Source organism: Typopeltis vanoorti, chromosome 26 (assembly GCF_054136105.1).
Source record: "Typopeltis vanoorti isolate ZY-2024b chromosome 26, IOZ_Tvanoo_1.0, whole genome shotgun sequence".
Lineage (NCBI taxonomy): Eukaryota > Metazoa > Arthropoda > Arachnida > Uropygi > Thelyphonidae > Typopeltis > Typopeltis vanoorti.
The window spans coordinates 28527355-28550421 of NC_143574.1; the positions used below are offsets into that span (position 1 = coordinate 28527355).

Consider the following 23067-nt stretch of genomic DNA (forward strand, 5'->3'; position numbering starts at 1 on the left):
TAGCAGAGCTAATCTCAGGTGGTATGGTCACTTAAACAGAATGGGCGAGGAAAGATTAGCAAAACAAGTGTTCTCTGCCAGGTTAGCAGGAAAACGACCCAGAGGAAGACCAAGATATAGGTGGATTGATACGGTACAAAGTGCTTTAGACGATAGAAATATAAGATCTGATAATGTTGGAGTCTTGACAAGTAACAGACTGATTTGGAGGAAAATTGTAGATAGGAAATTAATAATGATGTAATTTTTTCATGTAGTACTATCATATCCTGTACACCCCTTGAGGGTACATGGCAGAATTTGATGATGATGAGAAATACACACATTCTTGTACTTGCTCTATTTAACATATAACACTGTCTATTGTTATATGTTCTGTTATCAGGTTTCCTTCAATATTTGTCTTTTTTCCCAATCCATAGTTTATATACAATCCTGCTTTACTGGATACAATATTTAATTCACTAATCATTCTTTGTAGTTCTCTTTTGTCGTTTGATGTTACTATAATAGCATCAGCATAATTGGCAAATTTTTTTTTTTACTCATTGATATTAATCCCTTTCTGACTCCATCCTAGTTTACTTAGGGCATATTCTAATACTGCATTGAATAATTTGGGTAAAACAATATCTCCTTGGCATACTCATTTATTTTGAATGGACAAGTTAGAATATTGGCAGCTGCTTCATCATAGAATTTGTTTATTAGATGCACAGGGTGATCAAAATTAAAATATCCCTCTTTAAGGCCTTGTGGAGTGCCATCCAGTGATCCAAATCTGTGCAAGTTTGCAAGAATGTTTGTGCATCATATGAAAGAGATATCTGAGGATAAAAAAAAGTTTTAAAAAGATGGACATAGGATTTTCCCCTTCATTCTGGTTGTTAATATTGCCCACAGTAATAACACTGACCTGGCCACAACATGCATTGCCCATGTAGCTGTACTTACCTAAACAATTGCAACGGTGCTACTGCACTCTGCAAATTTTGTCAACTGAACAAATCTCAACAAGGTCCACTATCCCCATGTACTCTGCAAGGAATAATTAGTCATTTTGAAGAAACTGGATTGTTGGGAGGTAGACGTGGCAGTGGTCACAAACCAATCAGTTCACTCATTAATGAAGTTGCTACTGCTGTTGTGGAAGAGGCCATGAATAACAAATGTTGGTTCCTGCAGTATATGTGCTGTATTAAGACACATGGATGTACCTTACAGAACTCTCTAGAAAATTCGACAGAAGATTCTACATTTCTACCTATACAATATTTGGTTATTGTAAGAGTAGATAAAACAACTCTAGTGTCAGATAACCCTGACACCAGAGTTGTGCCCACAGGACTTTGAAAGTCAACTGATATTTACTTTACCATTTCTTGCTCGAGTGGAGCTGGACATTGCTTGACCATGGACAATTTTGAAGGGAGATGAGACTCACTTTCACCTGAATGGATCTGTGAATACCCACAACTGCCAGCTATGGACTAGGCAAAACCCACATGCAATTCAACAAATTCCTTTGTAGTCACCCAAAGTTACTCTCTGGTGCAGGCTTACAACTTCATTTATCATAATGGTTCAATCATTGAACCTTTCTTCTTTGAGGACATTCCTGACTGCTGAGAGGTATCAAAATATGATAAACAATTCTGTTGTGACACAGCTACAGCAGTGCCTACACATGGATTCAGTTATTTTCAGGCAGGATGGGGTTGCTCTGTACACCTCCTGTATATGGATCGATCAGCTGTGTTTCCCACTGCATGACCAACTCCTTCATCTGATCTGACCCCTTATAACTTCTAGCTGTGGGGATTTTTCAAAGACAGAGTTTATCGGGATAATCCTGATAACTTGCAGTGCTAAAAGATAGCACAATGCAGCATATGCACAACATCAGTCCCAACGAGCTGTGTTCCACCATTTAACACTGTTCAAAGGATGCAATTTGTGGTATACTGGGAAGGGCAGCATATTGAACAGCAGAGCCGTTGAATGCATAGTGGAAGTGAATAAGAATGTGTTATTTATGCGTGTCACTTTTCTCCTTCTTACAAACATTTCAAAAATTACTACATCTAAATTTGGTACATCATAACAGTGCCATGGTAGTGAATTTTGGAACCACCTTTTTTTTTTTAATCAGGTATCCATTCCAAGTGACGCACAATGCATTTCGTCAAGTTTCGCAGCATTTGGATCACTGGTGGCACTCCACAAAGCCTTAGAAAGGGATACTTTACTTCTGATCACAGCATATAGCTGTGGTTTACTCCAAGTCTGTTATTAGGATGGCTCATTTTCCAAATGAAACAAAGTCTTATTTATAACCTATAAAATCCAATCATGCAATGCCAGATTGTATTAATGTCTGCAGATGGTCATTTGCTAAATCCCTTTCTGAATTAGGCTGAGCTTCATATAATAATCTGATGATCGTGTTTGATATTTTTATAGTTTTTATACTTGTGATAGCAAACTTAGAAGACATGCAAGTTTTTTTTTTTTCCCCCTTATCTTTTCAGAACAAGAGTTCCATGTTCACTCAGAATAATATTTTTCCATTTGATATATCTTCCTCTTTTGGACATTTATTAAACCAATTTTTTATTTCTATTAATGTTCTTCTACTACTTTTATCATCTCTACTGTAATGCCATCTCTTTCAAGTTTGTGGTATTTTTGCAAATACCACAAACTTGCTTGCTATAATAAACTGCTGAAAAATACTAGCCAGAGTCCGATAGTAAGAAAAATAGAACATCCTAAAAATTTTCCCTATGTTCCCCATTAAGGCTAGAATAAGAACTTAATAATACAAAAATTCTACATGTTGAAATAGACTGTACTCTTCCTATGCCTCTCACACATAATGGATTACTACTATTGTCTGATATGCAGTGTGATATTACTACAAAAGTTTTAAGGAATGCATTTTAAATAAAAGTGAAAAGCACAAAAAATGTAAACATATCTTTCTTAATTTGTATCGTTTCTTTTTACTATGGCAGAATACATTCAGGAGTAGTTAATAAATTTATATAGTTAATGTGAACTATTACAGTAACCTACCATTCACTTAACAAACCTGTGTACGATGTCAACTGATGTATGGTATAGAACTATGTAATTGTACTTCACTTATGTGCCTCTTCCATTATGAGAATGGAAAATTGCCTTCCCACCGCTCAGATAAATGGTAGATTACTGTACTTGGTTTGTGATATAACTGATATTCTATCCTTTATTATTATAGCTGAATGCAATCATCTAGTTAATAAAATTAAGGCTGAGCTGAAAACATGAGAAAAACATTTAGCACAAAACTGTACAATACACAAATTGGCTGGGGAGAGTACTCACGTTGTTGCTCCAGTTCAGCTAACTCCTGCGGTTTTTCCCAAACTGACTGGGCTGTTTTTGAATTATAATAATAAACTCTACCATCTGTAGTTTTATGCTCCGTCCATTCAGGTCCATTTTCTTGGGTGGTTTCCTCAGCCACAGGAACAGTAACTTTATCTGATGTTTCTGTGAGCACCGTTTCTGTAGGTCCACCAGTTATCATGCCACCAACAGATGATGGCACAGCAGTAGGAATTGGTCCAAGCTGTTCAAGTGTTGGTGGGCCTGATGCATTAGGGAGACAAACTGGTACACCCATTGGAGGTGGAAATCCTGGAGGTGGTACACCAAAAGGAGGAAATCCAGGAGGTGGTGGCAACATTCCTGTATATTTAAAGAGAACCAATTTTTAATACAAATGTTTAATGAGGTTATTTATATATATATATATATATATATATATATATATAAAAATGAGGTTTCAGAAATGTATAGAAATATCCGAATAATATTACTAAACTAAACTGAGATTTCATTAACTGCATGTGAAAGTCAATAAATGGAATTTAAATCCGGCTTTCAACAAAAAGCTATATTAATGATTTAGAAGAATATTTCACTGCCCAATCAATCCTCCCCTTCCGTTAGGTTATTTTCTTCTATAATTATGAATGCTTTATAAGTCGTTAAAAATAACTATTTGATTAGATTTCTCCCATGCTTACACAATACCTGCATTACCTGATTCTAGAAAGTTCTGTCCATAATCACAAACAGTTGCAGTAAAGCAAGTTTATTGTAAAAAATAAAGCTAGAGAGTACTAGTTGCTCTCCGACTCTAAACTGGAAGATATACATTTTGAGATTTTCATCGCTAGAATTGTTTATAGAGAAGAAATGTACAGTGACTATATATGCATTATTCATGATATGAAAGATAATGAATTGTTTCGGAGATGGTGTCATAAGAAATACTTAGGGGGATTGTGTTGTTCTCTGGGCGAGAATGACATGTGGGCTGATATTATCAACAGCAAGTTCTCATTTAAATTTTCTTATTATTACTGTCGTAAAGGGAAAATCAAGCCCCTCAATAACAAAGTGTAAAGGAATGTATTTCCATTAAAGCTAAGGATTGCTGCTGACTGTTGATTAGTTTGGTGTTGTAGCCAATGGAGATGCTAGTAGCTCTGATGAAGGATCATTCATTACGCAAAAGAGAATCAGAGAAATACAAAATGTGTGTATGATGTACTAAAGTTTGAATAATGCCTAATTTCTGAGATGGCACACAGTATCAATGTACTTTCAAATATCTGTTACTTTTCTATATACAGCTCTCTGTAGACTACCATTAGGTTGTCATAAGATAAGAACGTCCAGAAATAGCACACACTAGTTGTCCTCCACTTCATGGATAAATATAATTTATGGACTGAATTTTCTCCAGACATTCATAAAGCTTAGAGAAGGAAGAATTCCAGATGGGAAAATATACTGTCAATATATCGAAGCAAAATAGAAGGCTTAAGAGAAAAGATGTTCGGAATATGTTGGAGAAACTTTTTAGAGATATTTGAAAGTTTTTATGTTGAACAACTAACACAATTTACAACAGGTCTTAAAGGAACATTAACTTTATGTTTTTCAGGAAGACAATAAATTCAGGAGATGAATCCAAATTCTACTTGGAATAGAAAAAAGGATGTTATGAAGACCTTTATCATGCTAAACACAAAGTCCATGATGGAATCAGTTTTCAAACATACTGCAATTTCTAAACCTTTTAGACAATACCGAGATTTCATCATTAGATAATGGAAGGCCTGATAATATCAAGTTTTATAGGCATCAATATGAGATTCAAGGAAACAATTCCTTTTGTTTAACATAAGAACATCCAGAAATAGTACACACTAGTTGTCCTCTACTTCTTGGATAAATATAATTCTAAGATGGACAGAATTTTCTCCAGACATTCATAAAGCTCAGACAGGGAAGAGTTCCAGAACTGCAATATATCGAAGCAAAATAGAAGGCTTAAGAGAAAAGATGTTCAGAATGTGTTGGACAAAATGTTCCATGTAGTTGTTGCCTAAAATTGGGAAAATAGAAGACTACACTGCAACCTTCAACCTGTTTGTATAGCTTATTCTGGCAAGAAAAATAATAATAATCATTATTATTACTACATGACACCTCCAGGGAGTCCAAAGACTCATTGAGGGAGGGCACCTACTCTATAGTTGTCACCACTCGATTCACACACTTCAACGAAACCGCACCTACAATCATCATCAACACCAACTATATAACTTGAGTTTATAGCAAAGTTAAATAACTCTATCAGGAGGAAAATCGTTACATAATTCTAATATATCAATGAAGAGAAAAACTATCACAACTAATTAAAAGATCTGCAAGCAGTAGATATTTCTGCAACTTGTTCTTGAAATTGCCTGAATTTTTAACCAAGGACAAAGAATTTTCCATAAGTGAGGAGAAACGTTTTAGGTTGAACAACTAACACAATTTACAACAGGTCTTAAAGGAACATTAGCTTTATGTTTTTCAGGAAGACAATAAATTCAGGAGATGAATCCAAATTCTACTTGGAATAGAAAAAAGGATGTTATGAAGACCTTTATCATGCTAAACACAAAGTCCATGATGGAATCAGTTTTCAAACATACTGCAAATTCTAAACCTTTTAGACAATACCGAGATTTCATTAGATAACGGATGGCCTGATTATATTAAGTTTTATAGGCATCGATATGAGATTCAAGGAAACAATTCCTTGTTTAACAATAATTGAAATTTTTAGATATGTTCTTTAATTATCATAAACACTTTGTGCCAATTCAAAGGAAGTTCTGCACACAGTTCTATCATCATTTGATAAAACATTAAACAACTCAGCAGCAATGTCAATAAAGAATAGTTATTGTTTAGCATCATAAATCTGATTTAACTAAAAGAGATTTGCATGCCAAGATACAATGTGCTTGTGAAGAATGAAAAATATGTTTAAATATAAAAGCTTTTTTTTGTGCAATCCTAGAGTACCTTGATGAACTGGAACGTAAACCGTGATAACTAGTTCAACATAAAATGGAGATTACTTACATTTTTTATATAAGCTTAGAATTTTTGCTCCAATATAAAGGACATCTTTAGTATCACTTTCAAATTAAACAAGTAGATCAGAAACCACCATATTTAACAATGAAAATGTGTTTATTCACAGGATAAACACATTTTTATCCACAACATTTTTATAAACACAATGGTTATCCACAGGATAGTCATTCTGCGGTTTATCCTGTGGATAGTCAATCATCTTTAATGTGATGGTTTGGTACTTACTGTTTAGGATACTGCTAATTTGCTGCACTTTGTTAACATGTCACTAAAATAAATAAAAATTAAATACTCAAGAATGAATATATGTTTTGAAGGAGTGAATATGACATAATGGGTTTGTTTGTAAATAAATATTTGGCAACAAGGTTCTATATGAATTTAAAAAAAAAAAGTTTTTGTATGTAAATAACTGCAGCTGAATCATACAGTTCTTAGTATGTCAGACGGAAGAAAATATCCTTAATTAAGGATATTAATTTCACATCATGCCACAAGGACAGGGATAGCAGAAGATATTTCTAGAGTAATACCATAACAAAACAAAACAAAAGATACATTAATGAAATCAAACCCAAGGAAACATTAATTAAATCAAACTATAGGACCCAACATTCCTATATCCTGAACTCAGGGCAAACATATAATAAAACTGAATAAGAGATACATTAATTAAATCAAACCCAAGTTCTCTATGGGAACTAACATTACTATACCCTGAACCCTAGGCAAATTTTTATACAGGATATCCTATTCAAGTATTTTCAAAGTACAAGTAACCCTCGTATAACATGCTAATTACAGGGTGTTCGGGATAAATTTGACATATTTATAATTAATTATATTTTTCCGTAAGTTACATGTATTAACACACACTTCTCTTCATTTAAAAGTTTGGACCCTTCTTCATTCATATACAAGATGTCAGAAAGGATGGATAGCTGGAACCCACCTGAATCATGGAAGAGAATAACTTGTATCATGATGATTCGTGCCCGCCATCAAAATAAGGATATTACGACTGCTGCCCAATGCTCCCTGAATACAGTAAAAACAATCAGGCATGAACTAGAGACTTGCAATGGTGACTACGAGGATGTAGCAAGAAGAAAGATCCCTAGCAGACGATCTGATTGCGTTCGTAGAGCAGAATTCCTCGCAAATCTGCAGGAACAGGTGTTGAAGAACCCTGGCATTGGAATTCGGGCTTTGTTCGTGGAGTTGCTAACTGTAGTCAAGCCCTGGATAACAAGGGTAGCCAATGGTAGGCCGTATGTATGGCAGCAGGATTCGGCCCCTTGCCACACCTCTGGGAAAAGTCAAAAATGGTTGTCTGAAAATTTCTACGACTTCACCAGTCCAAATGTTTGGCCTCCAAACTCCCCAGACCTTAACCCCATGGATTATTTTGTATGGGGCGCAGTTGAAAAAGACACCAATCGCACTTCCAGTAATACAAAAGCCCAGTTAATGGATAAAATTAAAACAGTTTTTGCGGCCCTTCCCAGGGAGACTGTAGCATCAGCTTGTTCGAGGTTCCGAAGCAGAATTGAAGCTGTGATCGATGCTAATGGTGGTTATTTTGAGTAAATCTTGTTGATAGTATTGTAATTAACTCTGCCTGTAATGTTTTTTTGTCAATTCATTAAATTTAATAGATACAAAGAAGATTTTCTTTTTCCTTACGAAACTGCCAAATTTATCCCGAACACCCTGTATATTCCCATAAAATCTTGTTCAGTATGAAACCATGCTATATGGGACTAAGAACCAGTACAAAAATGAAGGATTATGTTACAAAAGCTAATAAAAACACAGCATTTTTATAACTATCACACTCCTAATTTTTATTAAAAATAACTGAAAATTTATAAACCATTCTTTAAATAAATTCGCAGTTACCCAAGCATTTTTTGTTATTTGTTTTCCAATATACCAGTAATGCATTTTTATTTATACCTTTCATTGCAAGAGAATTTGATGATCTATAAACTAGCTTAGGTTTTATCATGTAAACTCATGATGCAGCTTTCACTATTTTTGGAGTAAACATTTTGAGGGAAGAAACATTTTTTCCACCAAAGACCAAACCTGTTGGATCTAACTTCAATTTTGTTTTTCTTAATTTGAAGCTCAGTAACACATATCTAGGATGTTTAAGGACAAAGCTCGATAATTGGGAAGAGACTACCATGTTGCCTTTTAAGGAATGTGGAGAACTGACCTGGATTTCCAACCTAACAGTCAGTCCTCAAGTGCACCCTTTTAGGAATCTACCTGGATACTGAACAAACAAGGATGCACTGGCAATTTAGGATTTAGCCAACCAAATTGTATTGTTATTGGCTTCGACCATAATGCAAAATGATGGTAAAAAATAAGAGCATTTTATGCCTTGGGGCATTGCCCAGTTAAACAAAGTCTCGGTTGTTTTCATCAAGGAAAAAGGGTGAACAGTGAAAAGTTAGCTACTGAAACACATCCCAACTCAACAGCAGAGGTCAAGATTGGCACTATGGATGTAAGAAGCATCAATAGAAAACAAATGGGACCAGATTGATATAATAGATGTTACTGAAACAAAGAAAACAAAAACATGCGAGATATTTCTAAGCAAAAAACACAAAATGTTATATTCAGGCAATAATAATCAGGGAAAAGAAGGAGCAGCTATAGTATTCAAAACTAAACAAGAGGATAATCTTCTTATATAGTGGCAATATCAGAATGCACCGCGAGACATTTGTACCTATATTCTCACAGGTTCACTTCTGTGGGACCACAGGCACAGTAAGTCAGATGGTGCCCTAAGAGAATATGGAGAAAATGTATGGGAAGACTTTGATAAGAACATACAAAATAAATATCAGGAAGGCAGCAAAATATTATGGAGACTACTGAAAAACTTAGAAATAGAGGAAAGAGTACCATAGAAGGAAATCATAGATGATAAAGGTGACATGAAAACTGAAGATAAAGATATACTAGATATCTGGAGTAATTACTTTAAAAGACTGCTAAATGAAACAGACAGACAGCATGATGATAGAAAACACTCAATAAGGAATGAAGTCAGGAATAAATATCAATAAAGTAGATGATATTCAACCAGAAATGCCAAAATATGGAGGTATAAAGTTTTACAATGGCTATTCTGCATAAATCAGAAGGTTGGGTCAGAGGGTCGAATTCCAGAGTGCTAATAGTACCCATCTATAAAAAGGGAAATAAAACTAAATGTGAGAATTTCAGAAGAATTTTCATACTGAGTGTTCCTGATAAGGTTTATGCAAATATATTTGAGAAATGGCTAAGAAAAATTGTGAACGGGAAACTTAGAGAAGAACAAGCTGAATTCAGGTTAAATAGAATTTGTCAGGATCAAAATCTCACTTTCCATATTTCTAATGTCAAGTAAAGCAAAGTGTCATATAAGATTCTTCTATATTTGTACTGACTATAAATAACAAATCAGAATTCTACTTATTTGTATTGAATTAATGAAAATAATCACAAATGCTATATGTCATTTTATCCAAAAATGAGAATAACTGATAATTTTTTAAACTTTAGTTTTGATCTCTTGTTTTGTATATAATCATGCAAAGAAACAAAAAGATTTTACCAAGTATTCAGAGAAATTTATCAAACCAGTTTTCATTCATGATAAATTTCTATTTGTCATAGACGTAAGACGTATAAACATAAAGTTGGTCAGTGGGTTAATAATTTTATGTAAAGATAATATGAAGCAGAAGAAACATACCTGGTGGTGGCATACCAGACATCATACCAGGAGGAACTCCAAATGGAGGTGGTGGCATCCCAAAAGGTGGTGGCGGAAGCATGGGAATAACACCTGGACAAGGCCCAGGACCAGGAATGGGACATGGTCCAGGACCTGGCATTGGTACAGGACCAGGCCCAGAAACTGGAATTGGAACTGAAGTTGGAGTGGGACCAGATACAGGAACTGAAGGCATATTTGGAGTACTGTTAATGGGAAGAGCCTGGTTTGGTATTTCTGACTGATTGTTAACTGAAGTTACTGGCTGAAGAACATCACCCTGGCCAATTTTTTGCTGCACTGCATTTTGAGCTATTTGAAAAAGGGGTGAAAAAGTCACATTACATGCTAAAATAATTTGCTTCTTTTACATACATCTGTTTTTGCAATGGGAGGAGGGGATAATTACTCTACTTGTTATATATAAACAAGTCATTTATATTACTTAATACAACATATGTATAAAATTAAGTTGTACAGAAAAGAATCACATTGGAACCATTTTTATTAGGAGTTATCAAATCCAAGCTGAATATTTGATTCATTGTTAAAATCATAATTCCCAATAAATTTTATAGAACAGATTTTAAAAAAATTAATTTTTTTATTTAAAAATTAAATTAAAAATATTTAAAGTTAAAGACTTGAGATATGTAGCACGTTTTGTTATCCTGATTGCTGATTGGTTAGCTTATCTGCTCAACAAGGCTGCAGGTTGTTTTAAATCTGGCTGCAGGCATGGATGTTTGTAATTGTCTTTAGGTGGAAGGTAAATATCTCCCCACACACACACCCCAGTGTGAAACTGCTGCCATTTACTAGAGGTCAGAAGTGGTCTGGAAAAGTCCCTTGGTTGGTCTCGAGAACAGGGTTTCTGCATTATGTAAAAATTATAATAAAATTTTAAAAAATAAATTTAATGAAAATAGGAAAAAAATCTTGTTCCATCCATGGTAGTCATATACAATAGGTTTACAACCTTTAATGGGTGAGAATCACATTATAAAAAAGATTAATTTAAGATTATAACCATCTGAATAAAAAAAAGAGTCAAGTTTTAATCTCTGATTATGATATCAGGTTCAATTGTATCTTTCTTTCATAATGTGATACCCTGCTTTAAGCTTAAAAAAAAAAAACTAAGCTATTTCAACAAGTGGCACTGCAGTTCAGTTTTCATGACTTTTGGGTGTAAAGACCTAGGTTCAAATCACATGTAGGACACAAAAAACCTTTATCAGTTTTTCAAATGAAGGTGAGTTAGCCAAGTCTCATATGGAGGCAGCAGAGTTTACCCACCTGGAACTCAAATTTTTCATTCCACAAGAAAACAGGCAAATCAACCAAACAAAATTATCAGCTATACACTATGAAGATAGAATTAACTCCCCCTATCAGAGCATTAATTAGGTTTCAAAAAAAACTAGCTACTCAGCAGTGGCAGGCCAGTGAGTCTAACCATGCAAGTGAAAAATATTAATGGAAACTATTTCAATGTTTTGATCAAATAAATACATGGTAAAGAAATAATCACAAAATGGAATCTGCTTTGATTATATTAAGAGTTGCATGCGCTATCTTTCCTTTTCCAAATGCAATGAGTCAACAGGTAGAGATACCAATGTATTTTCAATTACCAATATTTTATGCAATTTGTTCACATGGCTTTCAGAATAACAGATAACCATTGAATCAACACAATCTAGTGTTGTAAATTTCTTCTTACACGTTGCAACATAAGATAACTAGTATAATCCTCGTGTTGTCTATCATTACATAGCAAACATGGGATGATTTCTAATTTTTATATCTCATTTCCTTGGTAGGATTAATGCTTTCAATATAATCTGAACATATACATTGAATGCAATGTCAAAAAATTTTCATCTAATCAACTTTGCTGCAATTGCAGTTGTTCCTGCTAAACAAGTTTCTTTTATTTTCATAGCATCATCTTCAATGGGTACAATATGGATTTGTTTAGGTCAGTTTCTCTCATATGACACATTCTCTTTTCTTTCAAAACATTTTATTATTTCAAACTTATCCTCATAGGAAAGCTATAAATATTGTAAATGCGTCCAGCATCACTTGTAATATGATGGTCGATGAATCTTCCGCGAACTTTCCACATAATGTCGGAATTTCACAGCACTCCATTTTTACTAACCTCTTCCTTCTACATATCAACAAGTAAAAATTCAATTCACAGTTTTGCTCAGGACAGTACTGCATTTACGTTTTTCAGTTGACCAAATTAGCATTAAACAAATCTACTTGTACAAATTCCAAATGCTAGTAAAGGATCTTATTTCTAAGAAACTTTGCTACCAGTCTTACTTTTGACATCACCCAAATCTTTGCACAAGATGATTTCTCTTTGGATTACTCTTACTTCAATCTTTCTTGGCATAAACGTTGCTCCAAATATTGTCTTGTTAGCATTCAAAAAATCAGGTTCTCTTTCACTCAAACATTACTTTACTGATGAATAGCTTTAACTCTATACAAATCACAAATCCATGTAAATACTGAATACTTTATCATATTTCCAGTTGTACCCCCTCAGAGCTCTCTACAGATATCTGCCTCAGTACAGAAAGCAATTAGGCTGCTTAACAACAACTGCCTCACTAATTTACTCCACTCTCATCCAAAGGGATGTTTAGTTTCTACAGTTTTTATTTGCTACAAATATTTGCATGGTCGATATTTGTCAGAATTGGCATCAATAATTTTCCCACTCTTCTCTAAACCTGTTAAAACAAGTTGATCAGCTGCAACTTCAGCATCAAATTCCCCACAGAACAATTTTTTCCTCTTTATTCATTTCTTCTACTATCATCTGTTTGAATGGTCACTCCTCTATTTCCTAAGAGTATATAAATTGCAACATTTTAAAATCAGCATTAAGAAATTTCTTCATCTCTTTCTATTCTTCTAGCTTAATATAAATATATATTATATATTTAGATAATATAAAGTAGAGGCCAAAAGGTCAACTACAAATCTGCCATGTAGCCCTTTGCTCATGTATGGGATTATCATTTAAAAAAACTTAAGAGCTATCCTTAATAGGCATGTTTAGAAGGATATGATTATACATGTATCTATGAGAGTTTAATTTTAAAGGGAAGTAAATTGCTCATATTTTATAATAATTTTACTTCTTAAAGCATTTGATAGGATACTACATGAAAAGTTGTTGCATGAACGAAAAATATGGAATTGGAATATAAACTATGACTTGGATAAGTGGATGGCTGACTGATACGTATCAGGAAGTGGTAAATGGTGGGTGTGACTCTTCCAGATTCAAGGCAACTTGGACCACTATCATTCCAAGGACACCGCTATACAATATATTGGGAAGGAGTTGACAGGAGGTGTCAAATTGTTTGCTGATGACATGAAGCAGGGAAATCAGGGATGCTACTGGAATGCAGAACTTAATGATATGAATAAGCTGGAACAGTGGATAAATGATATCAACTGTCAATTCAATGTTAGTAAGTGAAAAGTTATACATTTTGGCATAATGAGATTTTCATCATCATCAAATTCCTGATATGTACCCTCAAGGGGTGTACAGATAGAACTGAAAAATTTATATCATTAACTTCCTATCTATAAGTTGCTTCCAAATCAATCTGTTACCTTTCAAGATTTCAACATTATCAGATCTTATATTTCTATCGTCTAAGGCACTTTGTACCGTATCACTCCACCTATATCTTGGTCTTCCTCTGGGTTTTTTCCTGCTAACCTAGCAGAGAACACTTGTTTTGAAAATCTTTCCTCTCCAATTCTGTTTAAGTGACCATATCACCTGAGATTAGCTCTGCTAACACATTCCTGGATGCTAACATTGTCAAATTCTTTTCTAATATCCTTGTTTTTAATATGATATTGCCAATAATGCCATCTGTACACACCCCTAATCTTTCTCCAGACTCTCATATCTATGGTCTCTAGTCTTTGGTCAAGTTTTTTATTTCTAACCCAGCTCTCATATCCATAAGTAGTTTGAACACTGTTTTGTATAATATACAATTTAGTGTTTTGACTAATTTCTCTCTTAATCCATACAAATGTATTCAGTTGACTTCCTACCATACTAGCTTTATTGATTCTGTTGTCTATTTCCATATTTAATTTACCATTTTCACTAAAAATTGTGCCTAAGTAGCTGAAATTTTTACTTGTTCTATAGGTTCTCCATTCGGAATGCAGTTGATATTTTCAATGCTTCTGCCGATTTTCATTGCTTTTGTCTTGTTATTGCTTACCGTCATACCAAATCTATTACAACAGTTATTCAATTTAGTAGAGAATCTTGCAGACTTGTACTGGATTTATTTAGAAGTACAGTCATACCCCGACTTACGCTACCCCAACTTGCACGAATCCAGAGTTATGCGGTTTCGTATATGTACGTATTCCCGTCCTGCTTCACACCTCACCACTAGTCGTATCTTTCTGGCGCCGGCCGCATCCGCCAGTGTCACACATGCTGTGAACAAGCACTGACGTGTTTCGCACGGTCTCCATTCATACACGATTTTTATAGTTTACAAACCTTGCGACTGTTTAATGTTATGTTCTTCATAAAAATTTTATCACATAAAAAATAATAATGTCGTCCAAAGGAAGCAAGTCTGATTCTTCTACGGCTAGCAAGAAAAGAAAAACATTGACTTTGGAAACAAAACTCAACATTATTAAGGATTTTGAAGGCAGAATGAAAATTTGTGAGCTAGCAAAGAAGTTTGATCTACAGGAATCCACAGTAAGAACAATCATAAAAGAAAGGTTTACAGATTTTGGAGGACATAGATTCTAATGAGGAACGAATTGTAGCCAAAAGGTAAGGAATAAAAAAATCATTAGCTTGCTATGAAGAAATTTTGCGTGACAAGAAAAAGACATTATGCCGTCAGATGAATCTATTAGATTTTATGAAACTATTGGCATCGAAATAATTTTCTTTTTTTTATGTACGAAAAACTACAATTATGATTATATTTCTTAAAAAATATAGGTGTTTTTGTAAATCTTTGGTCCCAGTTAACTAATATTTTGTATGTTTGTATGCAAAATTATACCCGAGTTACGCGAATTCGACTTACATGCTTTTTGTTGGTCCCACCTACCGCGTAACTTCGGGGTATGACTGTATAATATCATCTGCATAAAAGTAAAGAGCCAATATTAACATCTTCAATTTTGATATCAGGTTTAATACCACTTTCCTTCATAATGTGATGAATGATAATGAATAATGATAATGTACATCCTTGTCTGACACTAGATTTAACATTAAACCATCCTGTACTTGGGTTTTTTTTTTTTTTTTTATTACTAATAAAAATATCCTGTACTATGTATTTTTTTTTTATTATTATTATTCTTTCATGCATGCCATGAAGGTAACTATAAGGCAGCACATCCTGTATTGTGTCTTGGAATATTCTGCATGTTTCCTATTAGTCTACATATTACTAGGAGGAAAGTGTTTAATAATTATTTTTTATAGGATTACATCCATTGTTATAGAAATATTTAAGATGCACTGCAATTATTTTTTGTACTGTGGTGTTTTTGGATGAAATGGCCCTCTGTGTTTTTATTTATTTTTCACATAATAAAAACACTACATTTTGTAGATAGCAAAAGAAAGAGCATCTGTGACTCTTTTGACAAAGTTACCCAACATTGATAAACGTTTTTCAAAATTTCTACTATAAATTTTATTCTAGGGTAATCTGGTAGGGATGCTTTGATACTGATTACCATTTAAGTTGATATTTAGAAAAGAAAACAAACATCTAGAGATAATTAATAATTAAATTTATTTAGCTAATAAATTAAGCCAGTATTTTGCCTTGGTCATCAAGACATATTCGTTTGCAAATATAAATACAACTAGGAAATGCACAGTCACACTAGCAAAAAGGGACTGAGTATGAAAGGCAGGATCCTAGAGTCCTAAGTGGTACCCTCTATGGGTGTGGTGATGGAATCTTACTGAAGGTTTCAAGATAATGGTCTCCCAGATTTTAGGTAGAGAGGCAGCTGCGGGGTATGACTGTATAATATCATCTGCATAAAAGTAAAGAGCCAATATTAACATCTTCAATTTTGATATCAGGTTTAATACCACTTTCCTTCATAATGTGATGAATGATAATGAATAATGATAATGTACATCCTTGTCTGACACTAGATTTAACATTAAACCATCCTGTACTTGGGTTTTTTTTTTTTTTATTACTAATAAAAATATCCTGTACTATGTATTTTTTTTTTTATTATTATTATTCTTTCATGCATGCCATGAAGGTAACTATAAGGCAGCACATCCTGTATTGTGTCTTGGAATATTCTGCATGTTTCCTATTAGTCTACATATTACTAGGAGGAAAGTGTTTAATAATTATTTTTTATAGGATTACATCCATTGTTATAGAAATATTTAAGATGCACTGCAATTATTTTTTGTACTGTGGTGTTTTTGGATGAAATGGCCCTCTGTGTTTTTATTTATTTTTCACATAATAAAAACACTACAGTTTGTAGATAGCAAAAGAAAGAGCATCTGTGACTCTTTTGACAAAGTTACCCAACATTGATAAACGTTTTTCAAAATTTCTACTATAAATTTTATTCTAGGGTAATCTGGTAGGGATGCTTTGATACTGATTACCATTTAAGTTGATATTTAGAAAAGAAAACAAACATCTAGAGATAATTAATAATTAAATTTATTTAGCTAATAAATTAAGCCAGTATTTTGCCTTGGTCATCAAGACATATTCGTTTGCAAATATAAATACAACTAGGAAATGCACAGTCACACTAGCAAAAAGGGACTGAGTAAGGCAGGATCCTAGAGTCCTAAGTGGTACCCTCTATGGGTGTGGTGATGGAATCTTACTGAAGGTTTCAAGATAATGGTCTCCCAGATTTTAGGTAGAGAGGCAGCTGCATTTGTTCAGATTTGGCAAATGTAATGATATGACAGATTCTAGAAATAATCACTCAGATTTATATGTGCTCCTGTCTAAAAGGGAGGTTTCCATCCACTGGATCTGAGGATTTGTATCCATGGCATGGTCTGCTATACAAGAGTGGCTATAGCACAAGTAATGGACCTAGTTCCTATTTTCCTCCAGACAGACAATTCATCCTGTTCAAAATACAACTTTACAGGAAGAATAGATTCTCTATACTGCAGGATGGTCAATATGACGGAGAGGATCCTTTGGTGAGCAGATAAGGGTAATTAATTTTTGGTATGGCTTGAAGGAGGCGTTGGCATATCATATCATTTTTTCCCCCCTAGGCCCTGAACAAAATAAAAAAAATCATTCTTTCACAGACCTACTAAAACTTTTCTTTCCACAGGGACCTGAAACATAAGGACACCAAATCAAGCCTTTCTGCTTGATGTCCTTGCTGAAGAATTTCACAGGTACAAGCTTTTAATAGCAAGGTTGGCACTGATTCCAATTATTGGCTGGGAGCAAGTGGATCATTTGGCATTGATAATGATAAGAGAATACCCCAATTATGTAAGCTAAATGGAATGAGAATTAACCAATTAACCAGCACTTATTTCAAGCATAAAGACATTTACTAGTACACTTGGGTCTTATCTAATTAACAGTAAATGGCCAAGTTCTGTGTTGAATGCCAGAATGTACAGAGGTGTAGTAATATGATTTGGCCACTACCTTTAAGAGCATGTTGCATTTGACGCTTTGAAAATGTACACCAGGGCCTATCCACTGTTGCTTTTAACAGTACAGCAATGATCAATGCTAATATATAATTTACTAGAATGAGTTGCTCAGATGTTATGAAAGAGCTTGCCTACAACATTGTGATATAGAAAATGTATGGGATGGTTTCAAGAAGGCTCTGCTTCTTTTTTAGAGAAGTAAAAACAGAATTATTTGAGCGGCGAGGTAATGCAGTTAACTGCAAAAAGAAGAGAATACAGGAAGAGGCTGTGAAGAAGCATTTCAAATTATGAGAATGGACTAAGGTATACAGATATTAATAAAAAAGTAAAATCACAGTTGAAAAATATAAAATTCCTGGTTTAACCAGCATGACAGAGAAAGCAAAGAACTATATGAAAATATTAATAAGATATGCAGGAAGAGAAAGAGTGATAAGAGGTCATTAAAATATAAAAATAAGAACACAACTGAAGGACAAGATGATATTTTGATTAATAATCTTTTGAACACTATTCAGTTTTTTGATCCAATTATTTTTAGTGAACAGACTAGTTCCACTTCCCAGTTCGATAGGTCCTATCACAACATCCAAACTTATATTGGCTCTAAATAAATTACTGAAGAAATGCTAAAAGGAGGTAGGGAGAAATACAGTGACTTGGGTGACTCTGTAATCCTGAGCATTTTCTATCAATAGTAAATGTTCCTGGAGACTTCAATGAGAAGTATAATAGCGTCAATTTTTAATTAAGGAGATTGCACGGTGTGTGAAAATTACAAGGGAATCAGCGTGCTGTCTATTTCCAGGTAACGAAATAGACAATAAGCTGATATACCAAGCAGGATGAAGAACTTGGTTGACAAGCACCTTAGAAATTAAAGTAAGGTGTATTCTGAAAGAAAATAAGCTGCACATAGACTAAATATTTTTAACTAGGTAGCTCTTAAAAAAATGTTCACATTTCAGAAACCTCTGACATGTTTTTACTTCAAAAAAGACTTTCAGATTCAAATGATAGACAAATTTATGTCATACTGCAAGACATTAAAGAACACCACAAACTTATTCTTGTCAGCTTTTCTATTTAGTCTTGTAACTGAAAAGGAAGGGATCTAAGGGGGGGGGGGGGTCTAAGAATCTTACAGTATCTGTTTTGGATTATTCTGATGATTTGACCTTATTCACAAATAATGTAGGAGAATGAACTTCTTTATTGCTGAAATTGAAGATGCTGGGAGTAAACTAAACTTAATTATCAATATTGAGAAAACAAAACTAATAAAACCAGGTAGCAAACATGAGTCCTCTGTATTTCTTTAAGGAGGTAGCATAAAGCAAGTCTCTCACTTCAATTATCTTTGTAGCTATGTAACACACTGCTTAGGTGACTTACTGCTTGGTTTGACTTTATGAATAATGATGAGAAATGAGAGGGGATAGTCAGCCACCTCTATCCTGTATAAAGAAAGGCTATGATGGCTATGTTATCAGAATGTAGGACATCTGCTTGAAAAAGGGGATAGGCCTGAAAGAGATGGATCAAACAAGATCTTAACTGAATTGGCATACAATGGCATCAAACAGAAGTGGACCACTCGACTTGACAAAACACATCTGGTGTAGGAAACTGTTCAATCAGTCAGACTTACATTACTATTGGTTGCTTGAGGAATTCTGTATGTATGCTGTGATTAGCCATTAAACTTATAGTAATGAGACTGGTTACCTATCTCAATACTATCTTATAGTATTGAGATAGGTAATCTACCCTTAATAGGTTACCTATCTCAATCTGAACAATTAATAATATAGCAAATATTTAACTAAAACTTTTATAAACAAACCTTGTGGAACTGCAGACTGAGTAGAAGCACTGTTATTTGTAGTACTGGCTGAAGTTGTTACAGTAGCTGTAACAGTAACTGCAACTCCGGCTGCTGCAGCCATTGCTTCAATCTGTTCCTGTGTCAATATTTTAACATTTTCTGGTTTTGACCAGGCAGCTTCTCTTGTCCTTACATTGTAATAGTAAACCTACAAAAATTACAAATAATTAAAACATGCACTGTGTTATACTAGAATCAGTTAATCCAGATTGTAATAAAAAAGCTTCAATTTATGAACCCCAACTTCATCACACAAATAAACTTTAAATTTAAATTAAAAACTGCTACCTAATATAAACTAAAATTTATATATGTTCAATTCTAGATGTGGTAGCAAAGCTTTGTGTTTGGAGTGAGCTTCCTACATCACCTTTTTTTTTTTTTTTTTTTTTTTGCAAGCATACCAACTCAGGCAGGTAAGTGTTTGAAAAATATTGCAATTATAATGTGAGCACTGAAAACATCAACATACTAATTATGTTGCTGTTTTCAGCAACATAATATTTACTATTGACAAATTCCTTTTCCAAATTCAATTGGCAAATTCCTTATCATGACAACTTAATAATAGTTATCATAAAATTTATATCAGCAGAACCTGCCTGTGCATTCAAAATGCATACACCTTTGAGCCCTTCGAAAATTTGCAGGATAACTTGACTGCTTGGAATTAGAAACTTTATAGAAATTTGCGGTAGACACATTAAACCATTTTATTCAAGTATTATTTCACCATTTGGAGTACATGGAGAAAATTATAGCTAGATAAGCAAGAAGAAAGTGCTTCAAAATAGCATATGTAAAATACTCTTAAACATATAATCTTAAATGATATTTTTTATACAGACTTAATGACTATTTATACAGTTATTGTTAAGCAAATCCAGCCAACTTTTACAACAGCAACTTCAGAGACCACAGAATAGCTTGTTATACTGGATGGCATGCTACAGTGAATTTCCTTCAGAACACTGGCGTGCCTGTCGAGTTCTGGTTAGCTTGTTATAATGATATTTGACTACATTTTAGGCTAAGTCTCACATATAAAAAACAATAAAAATTATATATAACTTAAAAAAGCTTAAAACATAAGATTGTAAAATTTATAATAGCATAATCCACAGGTTATGCTGGAAATGAAAATCCTGGGAATTAAATAACTATCATGGGAAATCCTATAATTTAACTCTTTCTACATCCAATATAAGAAGATATGATAATGTTAATCACTAAATCATTATAATACATGAAATTATAATTATATCCTAAGTACAATATTTTTAAACAAAATATAATTTTTATTGGCATGATAATATTTGAGCTTTGATATTCTAGCAATGTTGCCAACAGATTTATTTTCAGTTGCCACCTACATCTATACTGAAGTCTGAAGTATATTTACTGTATGATTATTTACTTTTTTTTTTCAAAAAAATCTTAAACCCTACAATGTCTGATCCAAAATCATTTGTTTGGGAATATTTTATTAAGACCTCCACAATGAATAAAGTGCAAAAAATGTGGGTCCACGTTATTCTACTAAAGCTGCTCAGCTCAGAGTTTAATAAGAATTTGAAGCACTGAAAAAAACCATTCTACCAACTTCTGTTGAACCATAAAGAGAATTTCTTTTTTTTTCCTTTTTTCTTTTCCTGCAGTAGCTTTATTTATCAATAAGTTGAGAATGCATCTTACCCATAGAATTACTAACTGTTTATGTTTTTTAAGAAACTATTTTAAAACTTGCCTATAAATAATTTAAGATATATATTATAAAATATATATTTTATGATTTTTAATAAATTATATATTTTTATAATATATAATAATAAGATAATAAATAAATCAGCAATAATAATGAAGTGCATTTGAAAATGCACTTTATTATTATCACTGAACAATGATAAACACTGCTATTCTCTTAACACATTTAGGTTGGGCACCAGACAAACTGTACTGCGGCATACTTGCCCATGGGAAAGGAAGCAACAATTCTAAAGATACTTCACGTTATCATATTTGTGCTTGGGTAAGGAATAAAATGAGAATATAATTTCTTGGCAAGTATAATAAATAATAATTGCAGATAGGATTAACCATCTTATCGCATTAGTTAGTGGGATATAAAGACAAGTTCAGTTCTTGGTTGTAACAGACCATTAAATCCAACATAGGAGAAGAAAAAAAAATTTTTTTTGTCTCGTCAGATATTGTTAATAGAAAAACAATAAGAGGAATCAAAGATGATAAAGGTGACATGAAAACTGAAGATATAAGTATTCTAGATGTCAGAAATAATTACCTTGGAAGATTGTTAAATGAAACAAGAAGTGACAACACAATGGATAGAGAACATTCAAGAGGAATGGAATTACAAGTACATATCAATGTGAGGAAGAAAAAGACATCAAAAACCTGAAACATAGACAGGTAGCTGAGTAGATGATATTCAACCAGAAATACTCAAACACAAAGGTTTAAGTTTTACAGTGACTACATTGCTTAATTCAGGAGACCTGGTCAAGATTCAAATTCCAGATGACTGGAGCAAAGCTCTCAACAGTGCCCATCTATAGAAATGAAATTAAAATACAGAGAAATGTTTACAGAGAAATTTTCCTACTGAGTGTTCCTAAGATTTATGTAAGAATATTGAGAAAAGAAAGATTATGGAAGGGAACTTGGAGCAGAACAAGCTGAGTTCAGGCCAAATAGAGGTTGCCAGAATCACATGTTCTTTGGGAATTTATGGTGTTCCTAAAGTGCATAATGTTCCACTTAAGCTAAAAGTTGAAGGTACAGACAGCCCTAATTATCACCTGGTCAAGGAACTAGTTTCGGCACAAGGAGTTGATCAGTCATTTCTCTCTCCTATTAAAAATAATATAACACTTCATAAATAAAATTAAAAACATAATGCTCGACGAAGATGATCTATTGACCAGTTTCAACATTTCTACACTTTTCACGAATGTCCCAATTAACAACACTTTCTTCTCTTGCATAACAATGATCTACCTGATATTACGGCTCTCTTTGCCCATGTAGTGCAGCAAAATAAATTTTGCATACAAAATGGAGGCAGCTATGGGCTCACTATTATCCCTTCCTACTGCTAACTTTTATATGGAAGCTTTCAAGCAACCTGCT

General features: G+C 33.5%; 1 protein-coding gene across 4 annotated transcripts in view; it reads right to left on the reverse strand.

Annotated features, from left to right (window-relative positions):
* The window catches only part of LOC150092440 (transcription elongation regulator 1-like), a 291251-nt gene that overhangs the window by 179644 nt on the left and 88540 nt on the right, over window positions 1–23067 (reverse strand). For all 4 annotated transcript variants that reach the window (XM_090415019.1, XM_090415020.1, XM_090415021.1 and 1 more), the window contains 3 exons: window positions 19876–20065; window positions 10262–10594; window positions 3370–3735 (listed from right to left, as the gene is read on the reverse strand). In XM_090415019.1, the coding sequence (XP_090271145.1) occupies window positions 3370–3735; window positions 10262–10594; window positions 19876–20065 (889 nt within the window). The remainder of the gene's footprint in view (window positions 1–3369; window positions 3736–10261; window positions 10595–19875; window positions 20066–23067) is intronic.